Consider the following 21,257-nt stretch of genomic DNA (forward strand, 5'->3'; position numbering starts at 1 on the left):
CGAGAGCGTCTGTGGAGAAGTGCTTGCCTATTTGTCCATCTACTGGTCTATAAAGACTACCAGGCTTGTTCCTTAAAAGCATTTAAAGCAGCCCACTCCACCTTCTAGTCTGACAACGACCGAGGAAATCATAGGACTTTGTTTTCCACCATCAGTCGTCTTCTCCATCCTACAGACTCTGGCCCTCCGAAAGCAACTACTGAAAAATGCAACAGATTTTCTGAGTTCTTCAAGGCTAAAATCAACACCATCCGAGAGAACATTGTATCCTCCAACTCTAACCCCACTCTAACTCCTCCTTCTTTTGGACCTTAGTACTGCTTTCGACACAGTTGATCACACATTCTACTGCAGCGCCTCAAGAGAGCACACTGCCATCTGTGGGACTGCCCTAAACTCTAATCAATTCGCAGAATACAACAGGGAAAAGCTTATTTACAAGCCCTTAATTAAGGATCGCACCCTTTATTTTAATTTTTGCCTAAAATTATATACCCAAATCTAACTGCCTGTAGCTCAGGACCTGAAGCAAGGTGGCAGACATAGCAGAAGTTCAAACTGTAGAACCCAGTTCCTACATTTTAATATAAAAATAGATTTTATTTGACAAAACTATGCTACATTTTAACTCTGGGACCCTCAGAATGACAAATCAGAGCAAGATTGATGAATTTAAGTACATTATTTATCTTCAGAGGTGAATGTATCAACCAGTTGCCATGATTCAAGTTTTTGTTGTTGTTGTGCACTCTCCTCAAACAATAGCATGGTATTTTTTTCACTGTAATAGCTACTGTAAATTGGACAGTGCAGTTCGATTAACAATCATTTAAGCTTTCTCCCCATATAAGACATGTCTATGTCCTGGGAAATGTTCTTGTTAATTAGAACATCATGTTAATCACATTAGTGCATGTTAGCTCAACCGTCCCATGGGGGGACACCGATCCCCAACAGTGCAGAGTTTTAAAAAAGTTTGCTGAACTAAAGGAAAAATTGTAACACAATAAAATAGCAATAATGAGGGTATATAGAAGGGGTACCGGTACTGTCACTGTGTGGACAACGTTGTCGATACATTAATGAAGCCAGTGACTGATGTGGTATACTCTTCAATGCCATTGGATGCATCCCGGAAAGTATTCCAGAAACAGTCCTGTAGCTTAGCATCTGCTTCATCAGACCACTTCCGTATTGACCACGCCAATGCTACTTCCTGTTTGAGTGTTTGCTTGTAAGCAGGAATCAGGAGGATATAGTTATTGTCAGATTTGCCTAATGGAGGGCGAGTTGCACATGTGACATGGGTTTTAGGTTTCCTGCATTAAAGTTCCCGGCACAGCCTCTGGATAAGCATTTTCTTGTTTGCTTATGGCCTTATACAGCTCGCTGAGTGCTGTCTTAGTGCCAGCATCGGTTTGTGGTGGTAAATAGACAGCTATGAAGAATATAGATGAAAACTCTCTTGGTAAATAGTGGGGTCTACAGCTTATTATGAGACACTCTAATTCAGGCGAGCCAAACCATGAGACGTCCTTAATATTTTGAGATTGCGCACCAGCTGTTGTTATCAAAGAGACACACTACCCCTCCTGATCTTACGGAGCTCATCCAATTTATTCTCCAGTGATTACACGTTTAGCAGTAAAACGGAGGGTAAAGGCGGATTATCTACTCGCCAGCGCAGTCTCGCCAGCCATCTGGCTCTTCGACCTTTGTAACGGCGTCTCCTCTTCATATAAATGACAGGGATTTGGGCCTGGTCCAGGAGGAGCAGTATATCCTTTGTGTCTGACTCATTAATGAAAAAATCCTAGTCCAGTTCGAGGTGAGTAATCGCAGTACTGATGTTCAGAAGCTCTTTTCGGTCATAATAAACGATGGTGGAATAATTATGTACAAAAAAAGAAGAAAACTACAAAAAAAAACACACAAAATAGCACAATTGGTCAGGAGCCCGTAAAACTGCAGCCACCCCATTTGGTACCATTCTCTATGGTTTACCTCCTACATCTCTAACCACAAGTAGTGTGCCACCCTTGGTGAGGCAAGATCAGTGGAGTCCACCATAACCTGTGGTGTCCCACAGGGGTCGGTGCTAGGACCCATTCTCTTCCTGCTATGGCCGCCCAGGCCCACCCATGGCTGCGCCCCTGCCCAGTCATGTGAAATCCTTAGATTAGGGGCTAATAAATGTATTTCAATTGACTGATTTCCTTATATGAACTGTAACTCAGTGTAATCATTGAAATTGTTGCATGTTGAGTTTATATTTTTGTTCAATATATATTTATTTAGTTTTTTAAACTGTTTTTCTATATTTAAATTGTTATTTTATGCACTTTGAGATTATTCCTGGATAATGAAAAGTGCTTTACAAATGTAATAAATTATTATTATTATTTACTTGCCCCTTAAAGGCTTAATGTAAATGTAACCTAGTAGATCATGTTAAGGTTACTGTGGTACAGTGCAGAACAGGGTGATAGATCAATATTTGCTTTGCATGCATGATAAAGTACACAATATTTAAAGCAATAACAGACTACAACCCAGCTTTAAAGTCAGGTTCTTCTTGTTCAGTCGTTCTGTGTATTATCCTGTTTGAGACTGTGGCCATGCTAGAGGTGAATGAATACAATTGACTGTTTTTTCTCTGTGTTTGATCATATTGCACTGTGGTCCAACTGAAGACTGAAGACCTTGGGTTGTATGACTCTGGATGATCTAGCCCAGTTTGACAGCCAGTTGCAGCTCTCTCTTGCTGCGTGGGGATACTACTACGAAGACTACATCAAGCTGTCCACGGGCGTCAAGGTTCTCCAGGCCTCTAGGGGGAGCCGCGACCAGGACTACGAGATCCAACTCGTGCACAGCCTTGCTGAAAGGCGCCTGAATGAGAAGTGGTCTATCGGTGAGTGCAATGCGTCTGCCATGGATTAAGAGTGATTTTAGACACTGGCTGTAGAAGATACTGATGCATTGCAAGTAGGGCTGTGACTGGCGGCCTTTGCAAGTGTATCCATAAGAGCAAAGCAGGAAGTAAAAGCAGGAATTGTACCCTTCAATATGTGCTACACATCAGTTAACATAATTTGAATGAACAGTCTACATTACCATGGAAATTATTGCATGCTACCTATGATAGGTATCTTCTCTGATGCCAAGAATAGCTTAAGTCCTATTTCTGGAAATTGCCAAAGTTAGTTCCAAGCCTGTTATATTTCTATTTGTGTTGCTGCTGTGTTGAAGACTTGTTTGTTGCTACTTTCTTCAAGGAGCAACAACGTTTCATGAATGTTGTTAATAGTGATGGGGATATTATTTTTGACGTTATCGTATCGTCGTCAAGATACAATATCGCAATATAATGTTAGTGCCAGTTGGATGTACCTGCACCAACACTCCAGTATTTTTCCTTCATAGCTTGTTCTCTTATCTTTTTAAATATGCAGCAAATTTGTTTTCAGCACTTTTATTTCCATGACTGATCAAAACTAGTTTTCTCATGGCTCTCTCTTGTCCCTCTGCAACAGACATGTGGTGAGCAATATGTCTGGAACATCGATTCACAATTAAATTCACTGTATCGAATCGCAAAACATATAGAATCGTGAGAATCACAATAAATATCGTATCGGCACCTAAGTATGGTGATAGTACTTCAGTCAGCTGTTCGTTATGACAGTTATTTTATTTTCATGGTGGTCTTCATCCTAACCATCGGTTACACGGTTATATGGTAATTATGCCAGCCCTAATTGCAAGGACCTAGCATTGAACTTTTTATTAAGCAATAGCCACACAGATGAACAAAACTAGGTGTTGTAAAGGAGAAGTTGACTGTTACTACAGGGCCATATTAAGACAGTTAAGACATAATGTGAAAGAAAGTAGCCTAGGCCTATGTTGTTACATTACAATTCTCATGTACAATTTCTTAGCCTATCCTAATTTACATACTGTAGTACACACCGATTCTCATTGGCTTGTACACTCCCAATAACCAAATAGCTATGCTACCTATGATAGGTATCTTCTCTGATGCCAAGAATAGCCTAAGTCCTATTTCTGGAAAAGCTTGATTTGGCTTTGTGGTGTGACGCATCGGTGAATACACAGATTGTCCACACACTACTGTGCTTGGCTAGTGCAGGACAACATGGACCAATTAGACTTTCGGATTAATGTCCTGGATGCAGAGTCCAACATGGGTATGTGTTCTAGTTTTAAAGGTTTATTATCTACAGGTATATCAGAAAGCAAAAGTGAAATAAAAAGGTCAATCCTCCAAGCCTGTGAGAATGAAGGGCGTAGGCAGTGCTCTAAATAAATAAACAATCACCTAAAATGTCAAATCTAGGAGCACCAGAAGATATATATATTTTTGAATTGATTGAGATCTAGCATATTGGGTGTATATGAGTTCTTACAACTTACATGTTGTGCTCTAGAAACAAATATTTCACCCGGTAAAGACATTTGTTTATTATAAAAAGCTAAAATGTTGATAATTACAGTCATTTGTGTAATATTAGGTTTCTACATTGTGCAAAAGCACTATCTATTGAAGCGCATTACATCGAAAATTCTAAACAGTCTCTTTAAGGTCGTCACGTTTGTGAGTGATGACATGCAAGTGATCAGTCATTCATTCATTGCTATGATCATTGATCTTATAAAGAAGCTATCCCTTTTCGCTTCTTTCTTTGCCTCCAAATGTTTAGATATACTGATAAAGTAACCAGGTTGTTAGCTAGCTAGCTAATGAGGTAACATGACTGAACAAGGTGTAAACAAATGCTGGTTTTGGAATGACCTGTGACATGGTTTATGAACAGGGCCTAAAAACTAACTTTTTGGTCCAACAGCCACTGTGGCAGATAGATTAAAAACAATCTACCAGCCAATACATGTATTCTCCCTAATAACACCAAAAGCCACAACAAAAACATTTTCTCGGTTTTGTTTTTCCAGATTTCGAAATTCCACCAGTTCTTTTTTCAGATTTCACTCTCAAAATCACACTTATTTTAAACAAATTTTAAACGTAACATTGGATGTTCTAAGTCTGAAGTAAAACTTTTTGATTGGGTTTTATTATGCCACAAGCATCTGTAGAGACTTGTAGCATCATACTTTGAATTGTTAAAGAGTTCATTCTGGCACTCCAATTAAGTGATCTGTAGAGAATATATCATTTGAATTGCACAACCATTTTAACCAGATCAGGAGACCACTTTTGAGGTCTAAGGAAGAAAAGAAAAACATAGTTTCCCTTTCATTTCAATTGAACTCAAGAGACTGGTGTTAGGCTGGCGGTGTTTCTGTACTGCATGCTCAATAGCAGAGTTTGATAGAAAAAAAAATAGCATCCGATTGATACAAATCATCATTATATCATATCATTCTGCCAGGTAAGCCTGCCTCCATTTAATATGGAAATGTTTATGTTAAAGCCTTTATAAATGACTGTTTTGGCATGTGGTACACTTCTGGCGCCGACAGAGAAGGCTGCCCCGCTTCGCGTTCCTAGGAAACTATGCAGTATTTGTTTTTTTTACGTGTTATTTCTTAAATTGGTACCCCAGGTCATCTTAGGTTTTACTACATACAGTCGGGAGGAACTACTGAATATAAGAGCAACGTCAACTCACCATCATTACGACCAGAAATACGACTTTCCCGAAGTGGATCCTGTGTTTTGCCCCGGACAATGGATCGGATCCCAGCCGGCGAACCAAAACAACGACGCTGTAAAAGGGGCAGACGAAGCGGTCTTCTGGTCAGGCTCCGGAGACGGGCACATCGCGCACCACTCCCGAGCATACTACTCGCCAATGTCCAGTCTCCTGACAACAAGGTTGATGAAATTCGAGCAAGGGTAGCATTCCAGAGAGACATAAGAGACTGTAACGTTCTTTGCTTCACGGAAACATGGCTCACTCGAGACACACTATCGGAGTCGGTACAGCCAACTGGTTTCTTCACGCATCGCGCCGACAGAAACAAGCCTCTTTCTGGTAAGAAGAGGGGCGGGGGGGTATGCCTTATGATTAACGAGACGTGGTGTGATCATAACAACATACAGGAACTCAAGTCCTTCTGTTCACCTGACTTAGACTTCCTCACAATCAAATGTCGACCGCATTATCTACCAAGAGAATTATCTTCGATTATAATCACAGCCACATATATTCCCCCCCCAAGCAGACACATCGATGGCCCTGAACGAACTTTATTTTACTCTATGTAAACTGGAAATGTCACAACCTGACCATAGTTTGCTTTGTATGTTTCTATGTTTTGGTTGGTCAGGGTGTGATCTGAGTGGGCATTCTATGTTGGATGTCTTGTTTGTCTATTTCTATGTCTGGCCTGATATGGTTCTCAATCAGAGGCAGGTGTTAGTCATTGTCTCTGATTGGGAACCATATTTAGGTAGCCTGGGTTTCACTGTGTGTTTGTGGGTGATTGTTCCTGTCTCTGTGTTTTGCACCAGATAGGGCTGTTTTTGGTTTTCCACGTTTATTGTTTTTGTTAGTTTATTCATGTCTAGTGTCTTTATTAATAAACATGAATAACCACCACGCTGCGATTTGGTCCGTCTCTACTTCACCTAAGGAAAACCCTTACAGGAAACCACATATCCTGAGGCTGCATTCATTGTAGCTGGGGATTTTAACAAGGCTAATCTGAAAACAAGACTCCCCAAATTCTATCAGCATATCGATTGTCCTACCAGGGTTGGTAAAACTCAGGATCATTGTTATTATAACTTCCGCGACGCATATAAGGCCCTCCCCCGTCCTCCTTTCGGAAAAGCTGACCACGACTCCATTTTGTTGCTCCCTGCCTATAGACAGAGACTAAAACAGAAAGCTCCCGAGCTCAGGTCTGTTCAACGCTGGTCCAACCAATCTGATTCCACGCTTCAAGATTGCTTCGATCACGTGGATTGGGATATGTTCCACATTGCTTCAAACAACAACATTGATGAATACGCTGATTCGGTGAGCGAGTTTATAAGCAAGTGCATCATCGATGTCGTACCCACAGCAACTATTAAAACATTCCCAAACCAGAAACTGTGGATTGATGGCAGCATTCGCGCAAAACTGAAAGCGCGAACCACTGCTTTTAACCAGGGCAAGGTGACCAGAAACATGACCGAGTACAAACACTGTAGCTATTCCCTCCGCGACGCAATCAAACAAGCTAAGCGTCAGTATAGAGACAAACCAGGATGTCTTGCTCCCAGACAGACTAAACAACTTCTTTGCTCGCTTTGAGGACAATACAGTGCCACTGACACGGCCTGCTACCAAAACCTGCGGACTCTCCTTCACTGCAGCCGACGTGCGTAAAACATTTAAACGTGTTAACCCTCGCAAGGCTGCAGGCCCAGACGACATCCCCAGCCAAGTCCTCAGAGCATGCGCAGACCAGCTGGCTGGTGTGTTTACGGACATATTAAATCAATCCTTATCCCAGTCTGCTGTTCCCACATGCTTTAAGAGGGCCACCATTGTTCCTGTTCCCAAGAAAGCTAAGGTAACTTAGCTAAACGACTATCGCCCCGTAGCACTCACTTCCGTCATCATGAAGTGCTTTGAGAGACTAGTCAAGGACCCTACCTGACACCCTAGACCCACTCCAATTTGCTTACCGCCCCAACAGGTCCACAGACGACGCAATCGCAACCACACTGCACACTGCCCTAACCCATCTGGACAAGAGGAATACCTATGTGAGAATGCTGTTCATCGTCTACTGCTCAGCATTTAACACCATAGTACCCTCCAAACTCGTCATCAAGCTCGAGACCATGGGTCTCGACCCCGCCCTGTGCAACTGGGTACTGGACTTCCTGACGGGCCGCCCCCACCCAGGTGGTGAGGGTAGGTAACAACATCTCCACCCCGCTGATCCTCAACACTGGGGCCCCACAAGGGTGCGTTCTGAGCCCTCTCCTGTACTCCCTGTTCACCCACGACTGCGTGGCCATGCACGCCTCCAACTCAATCATCAAGTTTGCAGATGACACTACAGTAGTAGGCTTGATTACCAACAACGACGAGACGGCCTACAGGGAGGAGGTGAGGGCCCTCGGAGTGTGGTGTCAGGAAAATAACCTTACACTCAATGTCAACAAAACAAAGGAGATGATCGTGGACTTCAGGAAACAGCAGAGGGAGCACCCCCTATCCACATCGACGGGACAGTAGTGGAGAGGGTGGTAAGTTTTAAGTTCCTTGGCGTACACATCACGGACAAACTGAATTGGTCCACCTACACAGACAGCGTGGTGAAGAAGGCGCAGCGGCACCTCTTCAACCTCAGGAGGCTGAAGAAATTCAGCTTGTCACCAAAAGCACTCACAAACTTTTACAGATGCACAATCGAGAGCATCCTGTCGGGCTGTATCACCGCCTGGTACGGCAACTGCTCCGCCTACAACCGTAAGGCTCTCCAGAGGGTAGTGAGGTCTGCACAACGCATCACCGGGGGCAAACTACCTGCCCTCCAGGACACCTACACCACCCGATGTCACAGGAAGGCCATAAAGACCATCAAGGACAACAACCACCCGAGCCACTGCCTGTTCACCCCTCTATCATCCAGAAGGTGAGGTCAGTACAGGTGCATCAAAGCAGGGACCGAGAGACTGAAAAACAGCTTCTATCTCAAGGCCATCAGACTGTTAAACAGCCACCACTAACATTGAGTGGCTGCTGCCAACATTTATTTTATTTATTTATTTCACCTTTATTTAACCAGGTAGGCAAGTTGAGAACAAGTTCTCATTTACAATTGCGACCTGGCCAAGATAAAGCAAAGCAGTTCGACAGATACAACGACGCAGAGTAACACATGGAGTAAAACAAACATACAGTCAATAATACAGTATAAACAAGTCTATATACAATGTGAGCAAATGAGGTGAGAAGGGAGGTAAAGGCAAAAAAGGCCATGGTGGCAAAGTAAATACAATATAGCAAGTAAAACACTGGAATGGTAGTTTTGCAATGGAAGAATGTGCAAAGTAGAAATAAAAATAATGGGGTGCAAAGGAGCAAAATAAATTAATGAATTAAATACAGTTGGGAAAGAGGTAGTTGTTTGGGCTAAATTATAGGTGGGCTATGTACAGGTGCAGTAATCTGTGAGCTGCTCTGACAGTTGGTGCTTAAAGCTAGTGAGGGAGATAAGTGTTTCCAGTTTCAGAGATTTTTGTAGTTCGTTCCAGTCATTGGCAGCAGAGAACTGGAAGGAGAAGCGGCCAAAGAAAGAATTGGTTTTGGGGGTGACTAGAGAGATATACCTGCTGGAGCGTGTGCTACAGGTGGGAGATGCTATGGTGACCAGCGAGCTGAGATAAGGGGGGACTTTACCTAGCAGGGTCTTGTAGATGACATGGAGCCAGTGGGTTTGGCGACGAGTATGAAGCGAGGGCCAGCCAACGAGAGCGTACAGGTCGCAATGGTGGGTAGTATATGGGGCTTTGGTGACAAAACGGATTGCACTGTGATAGACTGCATCCAATTTGTTGAGTAGGGTATTGGAGGCTATTTTGTAAATGACATCGCCAAAGTCGAGGATTGGTAGGATGGTCAGTTTTACAAGGGTATGTTTGGCAGCATGAGTGAAGGATGCTTTGTTGCGAAATAGGAAGCCAATTCTAGATTTAACTTTGGATTGGAGATGTTTGATATGGGTCTGGAAGGAGAGTTTACAGTCTAACCAGACACCTAAGTATTTGTAGTTGTCCACGTATTCTAAGTCAGAGCCGTCCAGAGTAGTGATGTTGGACAGGCGGGTAGGTGCAGGTAGCGATCGGTTGAAGAGCATGCATTTAGTTTTACTTGTAGTTAAGAGCAATTGGAGGCCACGGAAGGAGAGTTGTATGGCATTGAAGCTTGCCTGGAGGGTTGTTAACACAGTGTCCAAAGAAGGGCCAGAAGTATACAGAATGGTGTCGTCTGCGTAGAGGTGGATCAGAGACTCACCAGCAGCAAGAGCGAACTCAATGATGTATACAGAGAAGAGAGTCGGTCCAAGAATTGAACCCTGTGGCACCCCCATAGAGACTGCCAGAGGTCCGGACAGCAGACCCTCCGATTTGACACACTGAACTCTATCAGAGAAGTAGTTGGTGAACCAGGCGAGGCAATCATTTGAGAAACCAAGGCTGTCGAGTCTGCCGATGAGGATGTGGTGATTGACAGAGTCGAAAGCCTTGGCCAGATCAATGAATACGGCTGCAAAGTAATGTTTCTTATCGATGGCGGTTAAGATATCGTTTAGGACCTTGAGCGTGGCTGAGGTGCACCCATGACCAGCTCTGAAACCAGATTGCATAGCAACATACTGACTCAACTCCAGCCACTTTAATTTTGGAAAAGATTATGTACAAAATGTATCACAAGCCACTTTAAACAATGCCACTTAATATGTTTACATACCCTAAATTACTCATCTCATATGTTTTTAATGTACTCGATACCATCTACTGCATCTTGCCTATGCCGTTCTGTACCATCACTCAATCATATATCTTTATTTACATATTCTTAATCCCTTTACACTTGTGTGTGTATAAGGTAGTTGTTGTGAAATTCTTAGGTTAGATTACTCGTTGGTTATTACTGCATTGTCGGAACTAGAAGCACAAGCATTTCGCTACACTCGCATTAACATCTGCTAACCATGTATATGTGACAAATCAGATTTGATTTGATTACTGGCTACACAAAGTGGTAGACACAGGCATTCCCCTGCCGTTACATCTTCAGAAAGTTGCAAGAAATACAAGTCACTGATACATTCTTTAATGTTTTTTTATATTCTTTACATGTAGGCTTTGGATTGAACAAATCTGTGCTCACTTTTGTCTCTTAAGGTACTCAGAAACAACTGCACAGTGAAACCTATCATTACAACAGTCATTATCAGGGTAATTTTTGTCCTGGTCGCACTGGTGCTCCCAAAATAAAATGTCAGGTCACACAGCAAAATATGTAGGAGCTTATGCGACCACTTTAGTGCCCTGGGCGTAGGGCACATCAGATTATTATGAAATGTCTGTCAAAAGCTTTTTCTGTGCTGTGAAAGTCAAGTAAAGTATGATGCCTTTGTTTCTCTTTCAGCGGGAGCTTTTATATTTGGCTGTACTGTGGCACTGTGCTTTCTGATAAGGGACCTCATGTTTTACGTGATTGGTGAGTGAGTTCTACTGACAGTAGCCGTTTGAAGTAGGGGATGGGCGCCTGTCAGCAAGGCCTGGGGCCTAAACTAACCTGTCATTAGAATTATCAGGAAGTACTTGTTGAAAATATTAGTACAGTTGAAACTTGCCTAGTAAAATAAAGGTTACATTTAAAAAAAGAGTATTTTTTATAATAATAAATAATCAAAAAACCATTCAGATATACTGTATATATATAATATATTTGAACTACAGATACTGTTTGTGTGTCCCAAGATTTCCAGGCTTTACCCATACAATTACTGCTTCTCCATAGCACATTCAAGGAAATAGACCTTAAAGGGATAGTTCACTCAAAAATACAAAAAAATGGGTTTCCTTACCCTGTAAGTAATCTATGGAGAAGGTATGATGTCATTCAATGCTCTGGGTTCATTTCCCTGGCACTGTTTCCACATGGTTAACTTTTGGCATTGGTGGCACAAATCCCAATCAAGTCATGGGTTCGATATTCGCTTTGTTCAAAGCTTCTATAAGTGACTGTTTGAGCTTCAGAATCAATGTACTGTAGATACTTTTGGATGAAAGTGAACAATCCCTTTAAAGCAGGGGTGTCAAAGTCAAATGGACGGAGGGCCAAATAAAAAAATCAGCTACAAGACGAGGGCCGGACTGTTCGAATGTTCATTGAAAAATTTTTAAATGACGCGTATAGTCTAGTGAACCTAATTGAACCTACTGAAAACCTAACAAATATATTACAATATGATCAGATAAATAAAGCAATATTTTCTTATGGCTCTGTCAGTAATCTTTAATTTTCAACAGACACAAAAGACAAATTTCCTTTATATAAATATCCCCATAACATGAACATTAAATGAAAGAAACCGGTATTCAAGGCACCATCAGTAGACTATATTTTCTATTTTAGCAAAAGTGGGCTAAATTTACTTCAAAGAAAAAACAATAATAGCAATTTTCTATCATCCACTCAACTGAAATATTTTTAAAATATAATTGGATTGAAATACAAAAATAAAGTGCAAAAATCTATTAATCAAAAACAACACTTTGTTTAAGGAGAAGTAACATGCAGTGAAAACAAATATTAAATTTTAACTTTTAAACTTGAACTGAGTAAAAACTCTAAATATGTGATTGCACAGTAATGTTCACTTGTTTGAGGTTGAGGGTGATACTTGGTGGTGTCCCATCTTTTCCACAAGTTCATCAATGTTCTGGGGTAAGGCTCTGAGCTGAAGAAATCCTCAGAATTGAGTGGAGGTGTTCAGCAGTTCGACTTCTGTGTGATGTTTGTTCAGGTTCATCAAAGAAAACAGTTGTTCACAAGGTATGTGCTGCCAAACATAGACAACGTTTGAGCAGCCTGGATGCGCAGCTGGGGCATTGTGCCGGGAGGAAACGGGCGAACTCCGCAGCACCCACTGCCGCATATTTTGCCCTCAGTGCATCATTGCATTGGAGGTCAATCAACTCCATTTGGAGGTTTGGTGGTGAGCTTTCCACGTCAACAGCAAATGGGTTACCGAGCAGTTCCAAGCTTTTTTGTGCTTCAAAGTCAGCAAATTCAAAGTCAGCGGCAAGCATACTATTTTATCAGCCAACTGTGTGCTCGGGAACCACTGGTAGAGAGCTTCTCTTTCATGGTCTGGCAGCTGGGAAAGTGGCTCAAATTTTCTTTACGCATCTGCGTCTCCCACAGAGTCAGTTTGGTTTTAAATGCCTTCACTGTACTGTACATATCAGAGATGACACGATCCCGACCCTGCAGCTGCAAGTTTATTGCATTCAGATGACTCGTAATGTCACACAGAAAAGCCATTTCACACAGAAACATTTCGTCTCGGAGTTGTGTTGTGTCTTTCCCTTTGCTGTCCAAGAACAGACAAATCTCCTCACGAAGCTCGAAACATCTTTGAAGCACCTTTCCCTGGCTTAGCCATCGCACCTCTGTGTGATAAGGCAAATCACCATGCTCCGTTTCTAACTCCGTCAGAAATGCCTTGAACTGGCGGTGATTCAAACCTTTGGCTCTGATAAAGTTAACTGTGCGCGTGATGATGCTCATTACATGCTCCATTTTCAAGGCTTTACCGCACAACGCTTCCTGGTGTATGATACAATGATAAGCTGTCAGCTCACCTGTCGCGTTTTCCTCTTGCATCTTTTCCCGTATCTTCGCCACCAGTCCGCTCCTGTGTCCACACATCGCAGGTGCTCCGTCGGTTGTGAGTTTTTCCCAAGGCAGCTCCATCTCATTTACACATCTTGACACCTCTTCATACAAATCATGCCCCGTAGTTGTGCCATGCATAGGACGTAAAGCCAAAACTCCTCTGTCACGCTTAGGTTGGAGTCCACTCCGCGGATGAAAATTGACAACTGGGCAATGTCAGAAATGTCGGTGCTCCATCCACAGCCAAGGAATATGCACAAAATCTTTTCCCTTTTTCACAAGCTGCTCTTTTAGATTGATGGACAACTGGTCTACTCTCTCGGCAATGGTGTTTCTGCTCAGACTCACATTTAAAAAGAGTTGCCTTTTTTCTGGGCAAATCGTCACAAACTTTAATCATGCAGTTTTTGATGAAATCCCCTCCGTAAATGGCCGGGCTGATTTAGCGATCTCTTCGGCCAAAATAAAACTGGCCTTGACAGCAGCCTGGCCTTGTGATTTGGCTTTTTTGAACAGAGCCTTCGAGATTTGAGGCCTCGTTTTAATTCCTCTGCCTTTTGTAGCCTTTGTTCCATGTCCATACTTTATAAGTGTCTCAGATTATACTCTTTCAGTACCGCCACACTTTCTCCACACAGAAGACACACAGGTTTTCCAGCTACCTTCGTGAACATATACTCCGACTCCCACCTTGTTTGAAACCCCTGTTCTCAGTATCCACCTTCCGTTTTGCCATTTTTGATGGGTATCTGAAAGTTAATTTTACTGTGATGCTGACGACTGCTGTGCCAATAAATATTGAAATGAAGCAGCCTAGGCGTCACCTTTGCATTGTGGGAAATGTAGTATTGGTGCGTGTAAAAGATCTGCGGGCTGCCGGTTTGCTCGGTTCTAATAATAAATCAAGATCATCCCAGGGGCCGTAAAAAACCTTCTTGCGGGCCGGATGTGGCCCGCGGGCCTTGACTCTGACATATGTGCTTTAAAGCATTCTTTGAAGTAATGTTTCCACAATTGCATTGCAAATGGTCTCTCCACTAATAAGATCAGCATGAGCCATTAGATCTTCACGGGTCCAAAACGTTGGATGGATCCGTGGCTTTCCCACCCAACCCGATATGCATACATTTATTTTCCAAAAACGGAGACCCGTTCCGAAGGGACCCGAGGACAGTCAGACCCTTTCCGAAAAGACCATGGAAAACAGACCCATACTGGTTCGGAGCCGAGAGACCAAACGCCAAATAACCAATTACAAAAAAACAAAGTTTGTTGTTTCAAAGTTCAAAACTTTATAGTGTCCAGTAATTACCACGAGCCAGTCCTACTCAATGAAGGTGCCACCAAACTCCTGTGATTGTTAGATTAAAGGAGTACGTCTGGTAGGCCTAAAACATTCTGCCTCACCACAAGTTCAACTGTCGGAGTCACTTGGAGTGCCAGTGCACACCGCAGTCAAAAGCCTGCAGTAGCTAAGCCTAATAATAGTCATACTACACCAAACCGTCACAAAAGTTGGTTAACTTTATTAGGGTAATATCACAAGTAAGTCAAGTCATTGTTTCTAGTGAAAATACGAACAGGTTATTATATTGCTGCATTAAATAACGTTTTGCATTTTGCCCTCTTTGGTTCTTCCTTTTCATGGTTTGTGTGCGAGTAGCATAGTAGGCCTACCGGGAATACCGGTAATTTTGTTATATTGCGGCAAACACAACATTACAGCTGGAACTTAATTTGGCCACCGAAAATGGCTCAACAGAATAAAACGTTCCAAAAAGTTTTGAACAGGCTTACACTGCCTTCGGAAAGTTACGTTACAGACTTATTCTAAAATGGATTCAACACAAAACAATCCTCAGCAATCTACACACAATACCCCATAGTGACAAAGCGAAAACAGGATTTTAGACATTTTTGCAAATGTATTAAAAATAAAAACAGAAATATCTTATTTACTTAAGTATTCAGACCATTTACTATGAGACTCGAAATTGAGCTTAGGTGCATCCTGTTTCCATTGATCATCCTTGAGATGTTTCTACAACTTGATTGGAGTCCACCTGTGGTAAATTCAATTGATTGGACATTTTGTAAGTCACACACCTGTCTATATAAGGTCCCACAGTTGACAGTTCATGTCAGAGCAAAAACCAAGCCATGAGGTTGAAGGAATTGTCCAAAGAGCTCCAAGACAGGATTTTGTTGAGGCACAGATCTGGGGAAGGGTACCAAAACATTTCTGCAGCATTGAAGGTCCCCAAGAACACAGTGGCCTCTAACATTCTTAAATGGAAGTAGCTTGGAACCACCAAGACACTTCCTAGTTCTGGCCGCCCGGCCAAACTGAGCAATTGGGGGAGAAGGGCCTTGGTCAGATGGGTGTCCAAGAACCCAATGGTCACTCTGACAGAGCTCTAGAGTTCCTCTGAGGAGATGGGAGAACCTTCCAGAAGGACAACCATCTCTGCAGCACTCCACCAATCAGGCCTTCATGGTAGAGTGGCCAGACGGAAGCCACTCCTCAGTAAAAAAGCACATAACAGCCCTCTTGGAGTTTGCCAAAAGGCACCAAAAGACTCTCAGACAATGAGAAACAAGATTCTCTGGTCTGATGAAACTAAGATTGAACTCTTTAGCCTGAATGCCAAGCGTCACATCTGGAGGAAATCTGGCAACATTCCGCACAGTGAAGCATGGTGGTGGCAGCATCATGCTGTGGGGATTTCTTTCTGCGGCATGGACTGGGAGACTAGTCAGGATTGATGATTGATGAAAACCCTGCTCCAGAGTGCTCAGGACCTCAGACTGTTCGAAGGTTCCAACAGGAAAATTACCCTAAGGACACAGCCAAGACAACGCAGGAGTGGCTTTGGGACAAGTCTCTGAATGTCCTTGAGTAGCCCAGCCAGAGCCCGGACTTGAACACGATCGAACATCTCTGGAGAGATCTGAAAATAGCTTTGCAGCAACGCTCCCCATCCATCCTAACAGAGCTTGAGATGATCTGCAGAGAGGAATGGGAGAAACTCCCCAAATACAGGTGTGCCAAGCTTGTAGCGTCATACCCAAGAAGACTCAAGGCTTTAATCACTGCCAAAGGTGCTCAACAAAGTACTGAGTAAAGGATCTGAATACTTATGTAATTTCTATTTCTATTTTTAACAAATTTGCAAAAATTTGCATTTTTTTTTGCAGTTTTTGCTTTGTCATTATTGGGTATTGTGTGTATGGGTATTGCATGTAGATTGATGAGGGGAAAAAAATATTTAATGAATTTTAGAATAAGGCTGTAACGTAACAAAATGTGGAAAAAGTCAAGGTGTCTGAATACTTTCCAAATGCAATGTATATTGTAGCTAATACCAACAAAGGTCATTGCCTACCGTAGGCCTACTCAACAAATTACAGTAATAGGTTAATGCTATTTATTTTACAACGGGCCTACTTTTAACCTTAAACTAAATACGGATCACAAAATTGAAAAGACAAACTTAATTTAGCCAATGAAAATGTCTCAACAAAATGAAGGAAAAAAAACTTGCATAGGCAATGCAGAGAACCCGTTTAGATGATAAAATAGGCCTACAATAATAATACAAAGTATTTACAGTAATAATAATGACTAAACATTCAATAATAAATATCGAAATAGATTAATGGTAGGTAGACAATTGCATCAAACCTGAATAGTGAGTTGCACACAGTCCATTTGGCCACACCAACATTCTTCTCATCTTTGTCCACTATAATATTAAAACTTGTCCCCGAGGACATTAACCTTGTCGGCTTCTTTTTACTGTACTCTTTCTCCTCTAACTTTCGTTTTACTTCAATTAAAAATAACTTCATCTTCACAATCAACAGTAGCCTAGGCCAAGGCTCATTTTACTGTCTCTCTCCAGCAGGTGAGGTGAGCAGCTGGAACCATTTTCAGTCGAACATAACTATACAATTTATTGAGTTGCAATTGGCTAACAGAGATAACAAGCTCGCGCATTTCTCATCACACAAACAGTAAATTAACAGAGGACAGGTCCAATCAGGTCCAGTCGGTAAATCAATTTGAATTGCACATACCCGAGACCCCTGCCAATTATGTCAGACTCGTCACAGATCCGAGACAAAAGTCTGAATTTAGGACCTGGACCCGCTTGGGTCCCGTGTCAGATCCTCAAATTTTGTGGTCTGTTGGACCCGTGAAGACCTCTATGAGCCATCCTCAGTATGCTGTGCATTTAATCACATTCAGTGTGTTCAAACAAGGTCTCTGACTGAATGTCTCCCCCTGGCAGGTGGAATTACTGTTTCCATCATAGCGTTTGTCTTTACCATCAAGTTCCTATGTGAGCTTGCTGCGCGGGTGGTTAGCTTCCTGCAGAATGAGGATCCCGGGAGAAGGGGTGACCGCAGCATCTACGACTATGTACGAGGGAACTACCTGGACCCGCGCTCCTGCAAGGTGTCTTGGGATTGGAAGGACCCACAGGAAGTGGGCCAGACTATGAGCTTCCGTGTTCACGTAAGATCCTTTCCTACCTATCTGCTTGAAATCACATATCTAGGATACTTCAGTCATTTCTGTATTTTAAGAGTTCAATTTCTGAAACTACAATTCTGAAACTACGATTAGAGCACAACCACCCACCTCAAATATTAAAGGTTCAATGTAGACGTTTTTATTTCAATATCAAATCATTTCTGGGTAACAATTAAGTACCTTACTGTGATTGTTTTCAATTCAAATGGTCAAAAATAAACAAAATAATGCTACTTAGCAAAGAGCAATTTCTCAAGCAATAATGTTGCTAGGACTGTCTGTGAGTGGTTTGAGTGGGGAGGGGGAAACTGAAAACAAGCTGTTATTGGCAGAAAGGTTTGGAGAAGGGTTAAAGTTCTCCCTCACATTTTGGGACTATGTCAACAATGGACTAATGAAACAAATACCAAAATATTGTTTTGGGGTGGAGTTTTCCTTTAAGTTTCAGTCATGCGATATGTTTTCTTCTTTGTGAAACCCCAAGGGGGGTTTGGAACTCTCTATTAACTAATTGGCAAAAACTCCATCCCACTAAATCTTCAGGTATTCTTTTTAAGCAGGTCTCACACTAAAAAGGCATTATCATAATTTTCACAATTTCACAGTATTATTCCAACCTCATAGTGTAGAGAGAAAAAAAACAGGAAAATCAGGTTTTACCGCAATGGGCCTTTAAAGAGAATGTAGATGAGGGATACACCTTTTTGTTTCTGCAGATTTTAGTCAGTGATTCTGTTATTTTGTCTTGTCGGTTGGGTTTCTATTGGGGACATAAAGCACACAATGAAGTTTCTGGTTTATTTGTCACGTGCACAGAACACAGCGGGCGTAAAACAGTACAGTGAAATGCTTACTTGCTAGCTTTTTCCCAACAATACAATATACAATATATGAATATCAAGGTGAGAATAGACTGTTGGCACAAGTTGTGGTACTAGACATCCTGTCATGGTTTCTCATGGTTTGCTCTGACTCTCTACCAAAGCTCTTCTACAAGAACGGCCAGCCCTTCCCTGCTCACCGACCCGTGGGGTTAAGGGTCAACATCACTCACATAGAGCTGGCCCTAGACATCCCCATCACCCAGGAGGTTCTGCAGGAGCCAGAGTCCAATGTGGTCAAACTGGCCTTCACTGTCCGCAAGGCCGGACGCTATGAGGTAGCTGTCAAACTGGGAGGACTCAACGTGGCCTACAGCCCTTACTACAAGATATTCAAATCAGGTAAAGAAAGTCATGACCTTTTGGACTGTGTGACTAACCCATCTCAGGACTGGACTGTGCTATATTTGTAATATAAATGCAAAAGCATGGATGACATGAGGACGTTTAAGTAATTGATATTGATAATTGTGTTTTTGCTTATGATAAAGAACAGAACTATGACGTTGCGCGGTAAGAATGATTAATGACCACCCAGACCAGAATTGATACCACTGAACGTTTCTTCCAATGTTCTTTCCATTGCTTGTCCTCATAACATGATAATAAGTCTGTTAATAGTATTCATCATCACAATATGTTTTGTAGTTCGGCTTTGTTTACGAAATATATCGCGCGAGGTGATGATGATCGTAATGTTTATTTAAGGCAATATCGATATTTTCCTGAACATTTGATTTGAATCTGGAAATATTTGTATTATGCTCTACAGCTTTTCTCCTTTAGGTTTGATAAGGGTTGAAACCCTTCCCTTCACATGGAAGCAACTTGGAACTTTGTGTAAATGAAAACTGTTTTTCCTCTGTTGTCTCAGGCCCTATGTATGTATTGTACTGGTAAACACTACATACTTTAATTTGAGATATCCCCTGAATGCTCATCTCTTCCCCACATGTTCTGTGTCCATTTCAGGGACAGTGGACCCGTCCAAAACGAAGATAGCCTACCACTTCTCCACCCTGGTCTTAGTATATGGCCAGCAGCATACCCTGCAGATCGAGCCTCGGGACGAGTATGGCAACCCCACCAGTAACTCCACCTCACTGATAGACGAAGTCAACTACAGTGTCCACGTCCACTCGGTAAGAACCCAATATCACGACACAACACTCATACAACAGAATAAATTAATTTGTTTCCTGATTTTAGACTGTGGAATTGGACAATGGGAATCCATTTTGTGTCTTCCTCCTCTCAGCTGGGCACGGTGGATGACGACAGCCTGGAGGAGTACTACTGTAAGTCAGTGTCATCCAACAAGCAGCTGTGCCAGGTACTGCTGAAAATCACCCTGAGGAAGAAGGGCTGTTTCCGGGCACGCATCTCCTATACCGACCTGCCCCTCAGCAACGGGGAGTTCGACATCATTGTTCTCAGTGGTGAGTAAGGGTCCTATTTTAGGGTATGATTGATCAGGCCCATGTGAAGGAAGGTGATAGGATAGTGGATCAAATGGTATTTCACCAAGTTGCTACATGTATTTTCAGCCTATCATACTCAAAATGAGCTACTCCACAGTGAAATACATGTAGAGTCTAGACTTTCGTCTTGGTGGAGGAAAAGCTGTGGTTGTAGGGTTCTCATATCACTCTTTTGTTTCAAATGCTACCCTTCCACCAAACAGAGAATGAGAAGAAGTGTGTGGAGAAGAACGTGTCCACCACAGGGATCAGCATCTACTTTGAGGCGTACCTCTACGGCACAGAGAACTACAGTAACTACAGTAACTCCTCGTGGCAGCTCCCAGCCTCGGCTCTGATGGCCCCTCAGAGACGGCCCTCCATGGGGGACGAGGAGGACGAGCATGACTCCCCTGTAGAGGGCCAGCCGGAGAAGGTCAAGAAACCAAAAAAGGTCTACTGCTACATATCGCCAAAGGTGGGTGAAGAGGATAGAAAGGATTTAGATTTGACCAGACATACCACATGCTCTACAGCCAGGTTTGTTGCAGACTTCTGTCATTCACTGGACCATTTACTTTTCTGCTACACAGCAACTATCAGTGAAGGAGTTTTACCTGAAAATCATTCCATGGCGCCTTTTCACCTTTCGAGTTTGCCCAGGGACAAAGGTAGGACAAGCAGCCATGCTGTGAAACACTGTGTGATTTCCACATGATATTGTCTGACCTTTAGCAGTAGGTTTAATGAGCTGGTGTGTTCACCCTCGTCTTTCTGTCCCTCCCAGTTCACATACTACGGCCCTGACCCCGTTCACAAGTACCTGACTCTAGTGGTGGATGATGGGATCCAGCCGCCAGTGGAGCTGAGCTGTAAAGACAGAAACATCATGGCTGCCACCTTCATCCGTTTCCTGCACAAGAATATCGGTTGGTATCCCTCCTTTTCCAGTTCAGTAACACTGGGG

At 42.5% G+C, this 21,257-nt stretch overlaps 1 protein-coding gene across 4 annotated transcripts in view; it reads left to right on the forward strand.

Annotated features, from left to right (window-relative positions):
* The window catches only part of LOC115146788 (apoptosis-resistant E3 ubiquitin protein ligase 1-like), a 42,788-nt gene that overhangs the window by 10,833 nt on the left and 10,698 nt on the right, over window positions 1–21,257 (forward strand). For all 4 annotated transcript variants that reach the window (XM_065004233.1, XM_065004235.1, XM_065004234.1 and 1 more), the window contains 9 exons: window positions 2,694–2,914; window positions 11,151–11,222; window positions 17,705–17,931; window positions 18,935–19,172; window positions 19,803–19,972; window positions 20,089–20,269; window positions 20,515–20,768; window positions 20,884–20,961; window positions 21,078–21,219. In XM_065004233.1, coding sequence (XP_064860305.1) covers window positions 2,694–2,914; window positions 11,151–11,222; window positions 17,705–17,931; window positions 18,935–19,172; window positions 19,803–19,972; window positions 20,089–20,269; window positions 20,515–20,768; window positions 20,884–20,961; window positions 21,078–21,219 — 1,583 coding nt within the window. The remainder of the gene's footprint in view (window positions 1–2,693; window positions 2,915–11,150; window positions 11,223–17,704; window positions 17,932–18,934; window positions 19,173–19,802; window positions 19,973–20,088; window positions 20,270–20,514; window positions 20,769–20,883; window positions 20,962–21,077; window positions 21,220–21,257) is intronic.

This window comes from Oncorhynchus nerka, linkage group LG18 (genome assembly GCF_034236695.1).
Source record: "Oncorhynchus nerka isolate Pitt River linkage group LG18, Oner_Uvic_2.0, whole genome shotgun sequence".
In the NCBI taxonomy this organism is placed as follows: Eukaryota; Metazoa; Chordata; class Actinopteri; order Salmoniformes; family Salmonidae; genus Oncorhynchus; species Oncorhynchus nerka.